This window comes from Onychomys torridus, chromosome 13 (genome assembly GCF_903995425.1).
Source record: "Onychomys torridus chromosome 13, mOncTor1.1, whole genome shotgun sequence".
Classification (NCBI taxonomy): domain Eukaryota; kingdom Metazoa; phylum Chordata; class Mammalia; order Rodentia; family Cricetidae; genus Onychomys; species Onychomys torridus.
Genome location: NC_050455.1, coordinates 76849509 through 76861519, shown reverse-complemented (window position 1 = coordinate 76861519; position 12011 = coordinate 76849509). Strand labels below are relative to the sequence as shown.

Below are 12011 nucleotides of genomic sequence, written 5' to 3'. Positions count from 1 at the left end.
CTAAAGCATAAAATCTGACCACACAGACTCAAAATCTTAAGCTAGTATAAAGCAAATGAAACATTAAATTTTGTGCTAGCATTTTCTAGTTTGACCACAATGCATCTTCAGAGCAAGGCAGAAGAGTCCAGTGATCTTATTTACCAGTCAAAACTTCCCTACAGATACATACCTACTGGCCATGGTGGTACTTCCATCTGCTGGAAACTACTTCTGTCTTGGGAGAAATAGCCTGTCAGAACTTCGGGTTGTGACAATTCTGAAAAGAAAACATATTAATTACTGTGTTATCAATTCACCTAATAAAATAAAAATCATTCATTTGAAATTATATTACTTTCTCTCAATCTTTCAATAATTATTAAAACAAAACAAACGAAAAAAGCAATCTAGCTTGTTCTCTGAATACTGTATCTTCCAAAACAAAAAAATGACTGTTCACATAGATACACACATACACACAAATTTTATTACACAAATGTAATAAAGATTTTAAAGAAATTCACAGCAAAACAATTTAACAAAATTGAATACAGATAAAAAAAAAAGTTACCAATTTGATCAGTTTGGTAAGTGGCAGAACACAGTACAGGAACTTCTGAAGGAAGAACAAAAAGTCCATCGAGAATGCCATCAATCTCAGCCTGTATTGCTGGCTCCACATGTGGACGGAGCTTAGATAAGAACTCCACTGCACCAAGGTCAATCAAGTGCTGGACCGCTGGGGGATACTACAGTAAAAAAAAAAAGTCTTAAGAATAGCCATGAACACAATCAAAACTTCATTTTACCACAATCAAAACATAGTTATTTTGGTAAATCAAACATTCCATGTTTTGAAAAACAAATTCTGTACTGCTGTGCTCTAGAGTAAACAACTTCCATGAATCAAACATAAAGTAAAAGAGACAAACTTGAGAGTCATCTTAAGAGAAAGAAGCCAGGGATCTGAACACTAAAAATACACACTACCAATTCCTTTTTATTTTTAAATGTTGTATTGTTGATATGGTCACCTTAGAAAATGGGTTTTGTTATGACACTTTTATACATATTCATCACTGTACTTTGTCTACCACCACACACACACACACACACACACACACACACACACACACACACACCACACTGGTTGGCCCTGCCTCATAAGCTCTCTTCTACTTCCAAGTCTTTCTTTTACATAGAAAGTAAGTTACTTTTCTCGACTGACACTTTATCCTATCCTTACTGTAAATCAAGATGCCAAAGTTCTTAGAGTTCCTCCGTGAGGACAATGATTTAAAGGTATGAAAAATTGAACTTATACTGACATATTGACATCGGTCTTAACAACTAAATTATTCTTTAAGGAAGGTACAGAAACCATTGTTTTTAATTGAATAGCATTATATACAATGTTAATTAAGCTATTTAAATGTGTTTCTTTTAATAACGAAATGTCTAAATTAAACATTAAACATCAGAAAAATAAAAAAATTAAAAAACAGGTGGGAAATAATCAGAAATAGAAGATACAAGAACTTCTACTTCAGGGTACAGCACAATGTGAGATTGGGCTATTACAACAAATGACAAGCAGTATCTACCCAGGTGAATTAAAATTCAACACCTCTGGTTGTCTTCAAAGTTATTTTAACTCTCAAGTATGTCTTTCAATAAATGTTACATTTAATTTTGACGCTGGTTGCTTTATTCCACAACGTTACCTTAACCAATCTGCTTAACAAGTTCAGAACCTCCTCTTTCATTGGGACGGATGGAAAATTGAACCATTCGAGCAAATGGAGAAAAAGCAACCTTTCCTGAATCAGGTCAGCATAGCAGATCAAATTGTGCTCGATCTTGCACAGGATACTTTTGAGGGCGCGTTCCCTGATCTCCACCAGCTGATGGCCTGTCAGAGAAGTGGGCACAAAGTAATTTTATCTCCCAATTCTGGAGACGACCCACCCATAACTTATTCTAAATGTGAGTGATTTACTCTGGAGACAACGGGGGTGGGTGGGGGGAATTAAGTGTTCAGGAGGCCGCAGGTGCGCTAGAACAGCCGAGAATTATACAGTTTGAGCAAGGTCCTCGGGTTGTTCTGGGCAAGCAGGGACTAGAAGCCGTAACCGCGCGACCCCATCGCCGGAACTTAGCACCTCCACGCCAACACCCGAGGGATCCTCCGACCCTGGGCAACAAAGACAGTTACCAAGCTTCCTGATGAGCCCCTGCAGAACCATGTCGTCGCCACAATCTGCCGCCGGAGAATTAAACTGTCGCGCCACAACCTCCTTCCATTATTAATGTCCCCCGGAAACTGAGACGATAGGAGCAGAGGTTCCGCGATGTCTCAGCTAGACTCCCCTTGATGTTAGAGCATTAGGTGAAATGTTCCCAATGCTTCTGTCTACATAAGGGTACAGTCTCTATAAGTTACTACTGTTCATTCCCTGGACCACAATCTTGGCTCTAAGAAGCCGGAATGAATAAAAATGTCAAGGGGAGGTAGAATCCTCTTCCGCCAACGTGCATGTCGGGAGTTGTAGTCCTGGTTCAGCCAGGCTCCGTGCGAGAGTTCCGGACACGCCCCATCGCCCCTTAGCACAGAGTTCCGGGTTTCAGGCGCGGGCTTTGAAGCGGGAACCTAATCCCTGGCAGCAGCCCGAGGCCCTGCTGCTCCCTTCCTGTAAGAGGGATTTGTTCAGACCCTGACAATCTGAATGTATGACTTCGAGAGCTTGGGTTACCCTTCCAACTCTCTCCCTGATTATTAAATGACTAGAGGTGTAATACGTCTGGGATCCCTCCCCTCACAAGGCACAAAAGGGGAAGAGAGGGATGGACACAAGACACAGAGAGACGGGGGAGGGAGGGGGGAGAAAGAACAACAACAAAAAAAAAAAAAAAAAAAAAAAAAAGCCGGAACTGCGCGTAAAGATTCTATTGAATGCTTTCCAAATTGGTTTTTCTAACATGCATTGTAATCAATCTCAACGAAAAGAAACTATAAACAATAGCAAGCACAATGACACAGTTAAATTTATAAAATGATTTGCATTTTAGAGAGCATTGCGGGGTCGGGGTACTGGTCTGTTCAGTCTTCTGTGGTAGGGAGAGAAATGCCCATCAAGCTAGCTAACCCAGGGCTCAGAGGTTAAGAGTGTCTGCCCTTTCAAAGGTCCTGAGTTCAATTTCCAGCAACCATCTGGTGGCTCACAACCATATATAATAAGATCTGGTGCCCTCTTCTGGCCTGCAGGGATACATGCAGACAGAGCACTGTATACATAATTAATAAATATATCTTTAAAAAAAAAAAAAAGATAGCTAACCCATCCTTTTTCTTTCTTTCTTTCGCCCCGCCCCACCTCCGCTTGGCAAAAGAACAAATTTAAAAATCCGAGAAGTACCGATCCAAAGTCACACCAAATAGTAAGTAAAATTAAGAAATTAGTCTTATGTTTCTTGCCCCCATTAGAACAGTGCTGCGTGTGTGTGTGTTTGTGTGTGTGTGTGCGTGCGTGCGTGTGTGTGTGTGTGTGTGTGCGTGTGCGTGTGCGTGTGCGTGTGTGTGTGTGTGTGTGTGTGTGTGTATGTGTGTGTGTGTGTTAGGTAAAAAAGTGAAACAAGTTGAATCTCCGATAAATAGAAAATGTACTAAGCCCAAAAAATAGAAAGAAGAAATTTCTACCAGAGAAAACCATACCGTCACAAAGAAAAGGATTCAGAGGAAATGTGGCAGATACAAAGAAAATGAGAAATTCATTGAGGTCAATTTACTGGGGAATAAGAAAAGGGTAGGAAAGTTGCTGCTAGTTTCTGAATATTCTCTATTTGCACTTCCAATAGTTCCTCCCAACTTTTCTAGCTCCACAGCAGCTGACCAGTACTAATGAAAACACAACATACAACACCTTGCCCCTACGGAAGATTCTTCTGTTCAAATCTCAAATCACAAGTCAAATGGAAATCTCAAATTAGGCAAAAGATAGCTTCCTCAGTGTTGGTAGTTTAAGTTCTAAGGAATTCAAAAACAGGGCTGTACATAATCTTAAATAGCCATAGCCAGGCAACATTTCCAGTGAAAGAAAATGAATGCATTCTTTTCTCATTTCTTCATAAGAGTAACCTTGTTGGCTTCGGGAGAATACCCTTCTCAAGCCTCCAACAATTAATTGGAATCCTCATTTATTTGTGAAAACAATATATAAAAATAGCAAACAATAAAGATTCCTAAGTAAACGAGGCTCAATCCAACAGATATGTAGAAGTTATTTCTTGTCTCTCCGGCAAGCTTATGTACTGTGTCTTTCAAAAAGTTACCCAAATGCCACCCTATGTTATTTAAGAATAAAGATCACAATTTATTAATAAAACAGGTTGCTAGGAAGGAAAAAAACGGTTGAAGCCTGACGTTTCATTCCCCACTTATGAATTATCCAAATCAAGCACCATAACTTCATGCCATGAATTCACACAATATTTAATTTATAAAAGCAGCATAAAATTCTAGCTTGTCCTCCCAACACAAAAATAGAAGGCTGATAAATATTTTATGCCATTTTGAAGTGGAAGGATTGGAACAAAATATGATTACATTTCTAAGAGCAGATCCACATGGATTTGAGTCTTGCTTCCATTATACAGTTAATACAAATGCTTCTTAATTACAAAAACAAATAAGTACAACCATAATTAACTGGATATCCAAACCAGTGCATCAGTACAATTCTTTGGAAAAGAGTACTTTTTTTCAACAAATGTGATAACTAAGTATTCACATGAGAAAGAATGAATGTATAGTCATACCTTACACTATGTGGATAACTGTCCAGAATGTGCCAAAGAGCTAACTGTAAGAACTGAACTGAACTATGAAATTATTAGGAAAAATATCAGCTATAAATATTTATGATTGTGAACTAAGAATTGTTTTCTTATATATAGCATTAAAATCACAAGTAATGAACATGACTGATTGGACCTCAAAAATATTGCTTTGTGTTTATGAGGACATTACCATCAAAATGAAAAGACAGTACATAGAACATGAGAAAATATTCACAAATCATATATCACATAGAGATCTATTGTCCTAGATTTATCTTTCAAATTCTTATGACACAACTGTAAAATGAACTCAACAAGAATTCAACTTAAAAATGGGATAAAAATCAGAATAGACCTTTCCCCAAGAAGATACATAAATGACCAGCAAATGCATAGAAAGACCCCAACATGAGTCAAGAAGACAGAATTATACTACAGCTACATCAAAAAAGGAGAGACATAGTATCACTGGTGAGCATTTGGAGAAACTGGAAACCTCAGACATTCCTTTTGGAAATATAAAGTGGTGGAGGATTGTGGAAAATAGTCAAAAATGTAAACCTAGAATTACCATGCAGCCTAGCAGTTCTACTCCTGAATATATACAAGTGCTCCTTGTCTGTGTTTTTATGTCTTAGACTCCAAAATAATTCTAAATTTCTCATTGTTATGAGAAGCATGATCAATGTCATACTGCCCTGTTCCATCCCACCCAAGATTTGAGGCACTCCCTTGTCTACCAGCTCCACACCATGTATACCGCCTTCCCACTCTGTTCTTAGTAGCTGCCTTGGTTATAAGACAAATTATTGTGGTATCACATGCTTTTGGTCAAGTAACCCTTATGTAATAAGAGCCTAACACTGTATCACAAAGTCTGTGCCATTCACCTCATGTCATTTCATAGTGCATGTGGGCACTGTATCCATTCACATCATCATAAGATGGGTAATTGCATTCAGGAAGTATTATGAGAGAGACCACATCCACATAACTTCCTGGAGTATATTATTATAATCAATGTTTTATCATTTTGTTAGTTTATTACTATTCCTGGTTTATGAGTTAAAGTTTTTCAGATATTTATAGATATCAAAGCTACAGTAGAGGAAACCCTGGTACAAATAGGAGTCAGTATTGTTTGAGGTTTCAGACTTCCACTAGAAGGTCTTCCAATGTGTTGCTCACAGATCATGGAGGGGAGGGATGGAGGGTACACTACTACATACCAGAGAGAAAGGAAACAAAACTACTGCTTACTGTGGAGACCCACGGAGGCTTTCTAATGAGACCTTACTCAAGGTCCAAGAATCTGAGCTTGCTTTACCTAGCAGGGCTGCATAATGGGGTGATTTGGCCATGGGCATGGTTACCAGGTGTTTTGAAGGGTCTACACTTGGCTGTACATGTGCTTTGATCTTGAAAGGGGAATGTCCTTTGCCTCGCCCCCTTGGTATTCTATAAAAAAAGCCCTTAGGAATAAACCTTGGGGTGAGTGGGTATTGACCCAGGACCCTCCTGAAGCTATCACATGTCTCTGTCTTTCTTATCCTCTCTTTCTATCTATCTATTATTTCCTCATTCCTCTCTCTTCCCCTCCAAGAACCCTTCAACAGGACGGAGCTGGACTCTGACAGACTCCCACAAAACTGAAAACAATATCTATCCATTAAGGAATAGATAAAATATAGATCACCCATCCCATGGGATATTATTCACCTGAAATAAGGATTGAAGCAGTTGCTTAACATAGCAGGGATGGGACATTTACAATGCTGTGCTTATGGAGAAGAAAGTCATGAAAGCCTAGCTGTTGTACTTCCACTCAAAGGTAAATGGATCAACTCAGGCTGATGTCCCATACACTGGGTGACTTAAACAAAGAATATTCTCCAAGTTCTGGAAGCTGAGAAGTACCAAAGAAGGCACTGAGAGTGCTTTCAGTGGGAATGTCTTCCTGACCTTCCATCAGTGCATGTCCAGAGAGAAAGAGACCTCTGGTGACTCATCTTAGTGTTACATTTGCGACCTCATTCTACTATAATTAACTGCTGTGTCCCTATGTCTAGAGACAGACTTGTGAGGGATTAGGAGTTTAACAAGTGAAGTTGGGGATTATAGACGAACTCATCTCAGTTCTTAACAGTTTTAAATACCTAGAAAAGGCAAACTCAGAGATCTGGAAAACAAATTGTTGGCTGCTAAGGGGTCCAAAGGCAAGGAGGACAGGGAGTGAGCGCACTGCCTTCTTCTTTGGTTGAAGGGAGTATTCAGGAGGTAGGTAAGTAATGACTACATGGCAGTGTGGCTGTTGGAGGTGCTCAGAAAAGAGCAATTTTTGACTAGGATGTGGAGGGCTTGCAAATCTCTTACTCTGTTGATGGAAAAGTAAAATGTTGCAGCCATTCTGAAAAACAGTCAAAAGGTCTTCAAAAAGACAATCTAGTATCATTAGTTCCAGAATCTAGTTTAAGACTACCAGTCCCAACTCCTATGTCTAGGTATGTTTCATCAAAATGAAAACATATGTAGTAATTATTCACAAGATCCCGAAGGGGAGAACAAGCAGATGTGTATTAATTTATGAATCTATAAACAATGGATGAGTATGGTGTGGAATAAACCTTCTGTACATTGTGAATACATATTGCTCTCATTGGTTTATAAGAAGCTGACAGGCTGGTAGATGGACAGGAAGTATAGTTGGGACAGCCAAACACACAGAATTCTTGGAGAAGGGAGGGCGGAGTCAGAGGGATACCAGCCAGACACTGAGGAAGCAGGATGTATACAAAATGAGGTAAAAAGCCATGAGCCACGTGGCAAAGCATAACTAGAAATGTGGGTTAATTTAAATGTAAGAGTCAACTAGTAACAAGTCTGAGCTATTGACTGAGCATTTACATCTAATATAAGCTCATGTGTTTGTCTGAGAGCAGCTGCGGGACAGGAAAACTGTGTCTACATGGGTAGAAAGAATAAATTATGCCTATACAAATATCATAACATTTTAACAGTTAAAAAGGTTCCAGGTGTGGTGATGCATACCTTTAATCCCAGCACTCACGAGGAAGAGCCAAGCAGACCTCTGTGAGTCTGAGACCAGCCTACTCTATGAAGTGACTTCCAGAACTGTGAGGGGTACATAGTGACCTGTCTCAAAAAAGGTGGATGAGAAGCTAAGTGAGAAGCTCAGTACTGTAAGATGAGTACTGAGTGAAAACAACATGCTAAGTAAAGAATCCAGTTATAAAATCTTGTGTATTTGACTGGGGAGATGGCTCAATGGGGAAAATACTTGTCATCCTGAGGGTCTGAGTTCAAATCTCCCAGCACCCATGTAAAAGTCAGACATTCTGGAGTGTACTAGTAACCACAGCACTGGAGGAGTAGAGATACTGACCCCTGGCTTGCTGACTGGTCATCCTAGCCAAATCAGTAACTCAAAATTCAGTGAGAGACCCTGTCTTAAAACATGAGGTGGAATGTTACTGGAGAAAACACTCAACATTGACCTCCAGCCTACAAACACACACGCATGCACCCACATACCACCATATGTGATTACATGTTACAAAATGACTGGTCAGGCAAATGAATGGAGACAGAGTATAGCTGTTGATTGGATTCTGGGGTCATTAGGGAAATGGAGTGATACTTGACAAGAGGAGGGGATTTCTTTTGAGATGAAGATGTTCTCAGATTGCCAGTGGTGATGGTAGTATATAGTTGTAAACATATTAAATACCATTAAATTATGAGCTTCAAGTTTAGGGACTGCCTAGTATGTAACTCACCTCTCAAAAAATTTCACAGAAAGAAATGCCATGGGGTATTAATATAGAAACAAAATTTAATTTTGTAAACAACCTACTTTGTATCAACACCAAGACAGAATGTGAAAGAAAATTCTCTGAGAATGTGTGAGACTTAACTGTCACCCTCTAGTGGCAGGGAGATTCAGGCCTTCCAGTGTGATGTGTTAAACAGGCCCATGTGTTCATGTCACAGCCACTTTCCTAGTTTTCTCCAGTGCCTGCAAATGTGAGACAATTCTGTCCCATTTCTCTTTCTCCTTCCAGCTGGGGTGACTCTACGACACACTCTACAGTCATCTCCATTGAAATTGTAGTCTGTGTGTGTGTCTTCTTTACAGACTATGAGATCCAATTAGTTAATGATAGAAAGCCATCGATGGAGAGTGCCATGTAAATTCAAAGTAATATTGATGTCATGTTCAGTCACTTTTCAGCATGTACAGTCACATAACCTAATCATGACTGGGCAGATGCATGACTCCAGACAGAAGGTACTTCCAGAATCAAGAGAAGCGGAAGAATCAGTCTTAGCAGTCCAGCACACAGACGGGTTCTCTGTAATCTCCATGGCTCTCAGCTAGTAGTGTTTCCTACTAGCTGAAATAATTTTCAATAATTGGCCTTCACTTGGGCTCCAACTGAATGTAATCTCTGCAGTGAAGTTCAGGCCCCGACTCTGACTTTGAGCCTGATGAGTCTAAGTAAACTTCAATTCTAGTCATTTCTATAGAATGTTCTTTGTTACTGTAGATAATTTTCCATGTTGCCAATGGATTTGAAATTCAGGACACTTCAAAGGTAGTAGGGAGAAGTCTGTTAACTGACTAATCTAAAAATGTAGCTAAGAGTTAATCTTGGTAATTTTTTAAAAAGTGTTGTAAATCTTGTATTAATTTGTGAAGGCAGTCTTGTATGTCACTCGGATAGACTGAAACAGTTATAACATGTTAACTTTCAAATGACAAAAGAGTCTCTGGGGCTCTCCTCTCCTAGAACCAATATCCATAATCTAATAATGCTTTTTATTTACAGCAGTTTCAGACTCCACGTAGGCCTAATAAGTTTAGCTCTCAAAAGGCCTATATCTCTAACTACTTAAAGACTTCCCCATCCTTTTCTTTTCTTCTTTGGCTAGCGCAAACTCATTATGTAGCTGAGAATGACTTTGAACTCCTGATCCTCCTGTATGCCCCTGCTTATGAGTACTAAGATTATAGGTGTACAGGACTATGCATGATGAAGACTGAACCAAGACCTTGTCTAGGCTAGGCAAGCACTTTGCCAATTGAGCCATATTACCAACCCACAGTTCACAGGAAGATGCTCTGTGATAAATGATGAGTTAATATTCTAATTGGATAACCAATTAAGATGCCTATTGATGCTGAAGTAGGTCATTTCTGTTAGGAAGTGAGTTTTAAAGTCATTAATCATAAAAGAAACAATCATATTTGAAAGGAGATTTTATAAAGGTGGATTGTTTTAATATGCGTGTTCTGTAAATCCAAGCACTAGGGACAGTTGACTTCAAAACTAGTCCTAGTGAGGCCTCTGTGATCATCAAGTCTAGACCCATTCTATTCATTTGCATCCTCCAATCTTATCCTTGTATTTGGTTTCACTGAATCCCAACAACAAACAGTCCACTTGATCATATCTCTGTGGTGGTATTGTGTTCCCCAAAATATTATGCATGCTAATAAACTTATCTGGGGTCACAGAACAGAACAGCCACAATATTAAACATAGGGGATAGATAGTGATACCACATGCCTTTAATCCTAGCATTCCAGAGGCAGAGATCTACCTGGATCTCTGTGTGTTCAAGGATAGAGCCAAGCATGGTGACTCACGCCTTTAATCCCAGAAATTGAGCCTTTAATCCCAGGGAGTGATGGCAGAAAGTAAAAAGGTATATAAGGTGTGAGGACCAGAAACTAGAAGCATTTGGCTGGTTAAGCATTCAGGCTTTCCGAGAAGCAGTTCAGCTGAGATTCATTTGGATGAGAACTGAGAGGCTTCCAGTCTGAGGAAACAGGATTGCTGAGGAACTGGCGAGGTGAGGAAGCTGTGGCTTGTTCTGTCTCTCTGATCTTCCAGCACTCACCCCAATACCTGGCTACAGGTTTGTTTTTATTAATAAGACATTTTAAGATTCAGGCTACATATCTCCATTTCCTCCTTTTGAGATCCAGACTCAGCATCTTTACTTGAACTTCTCAGAGGCATCTTGAGCTCAATCCACTACAACAGTCTTCTTTAATCTGAATATCATGAAGTGGTGCCAGACAAACCCTAGAATCATGTTCGTGCCTCTCCAAAGTACAAATATCTCCAAACCCAGCATTGATAAATGCTATCACTTTTATCCCTAACATGTCTCTTTTATACAATTGCTCAATCCTTATCCTCCAGAGCCATGTTAGTCTCAGCCTCTAAAACAACAAATTTCTCTTGCTTGGATTACTTGACTGCCTAAATTGTGGACTTACATAAACCCCTTCAGAATGGTTTACCACAAGAAACCAGCACAAGCTTTTGAAGTATAGCTCAGATGTTATTATATCACCCCTCCATGGCCTATGGGTTAAAATACTCAGTGGCTTCCCATGATTTTGGAATAGAGGCGTCACTGAAGATTCTGTTCCAGACAAAGACCAGCCCTTCCTCTAAGTCCTTTCACTGTGTGCCCACTGGCTGTATTCCATTCACTCCGGTATTATCTGAAGCTCTGACTTTTCCTATATTTTTTTTTAATGCATGCCCTTCACACAGTTTTGGTTTTTGCTTGAAATACTCTTTTATCCCACTTTTGTCATGAATTTCTTCTAACTTGTCCTACCTTCTGAGGTTCTAATGTTATTTCTACATAAAAGCCTTTTCTCCAGACATGCGGTTAACGCACAGCACAATATAATTCTTCTTTGAGGTCCATCACACTTCTAGCTTTACAATTATTCATAGAGTTTACATTTTTAATTTGTGTGTGTGTGTGTGTGTGTGTGTGTGTGTGTGTGTGAGTGTGTACAGTGCTCCAATGGATCCAAAAGGCAACTTGGAGGAGTTGGTTCTCTCCATCCATTCTTTGGATCCCAGGCATCATACTCAGGTCATCAGGCTTGGCAGTAGGTCCTTTCATTGCAGATCCTTCTTGCTAGCCTTTTTGGCTCTTCTTACAAATACTAATCCACCCTCAAGGGTTTGATTTTCATGACCTCATAAACTCCCAAGGACTTACCTTCAAATTGCTATCACATGAAAGTTAGGGCTTTAACATATGAATTTGGGATAAGGCACAAGCTAAAATGAAAAAGAGAAAATTTGTCTAGACATTTCTCCAAAGACATTATACAAAATAGCAAATAAGCACACAAT

General features: G+C 39.4%; 1 protein-coding gene across 1 annotated transcript in view; it reads right to left on the bottom strand.

Moving 5' to 3' along the window:
- Rttn (rotatin) overlaps positions 1–2479 on the bottom strand; it is a 172979-nt gene extending 170500 nt beyond the window's left edge. The window contains exons 1-4 of the mRNA XM_036205187.1: positions 2198–2479; positions 1707–1894; positions 554–731; positions 173–259 (exon numbers count right to left, since the gene is read on the bottom strand). Of these exons, the coding sequence (XP_036061080.1) occupies positions 173–259; positions 554–731; positions 1707–1894; positions 2198–2228 (484 nt within the window). The 5' untranslated portion in view covers positions 2229–2479. The remainder of the gene's footprint in view (positions 1–172; positions 260–553; positions 732–1706; positions 1895–2197) is intronic.
- Between the last annotated feature and the right edge of the window lie 9532 nt (positions 2480–12011).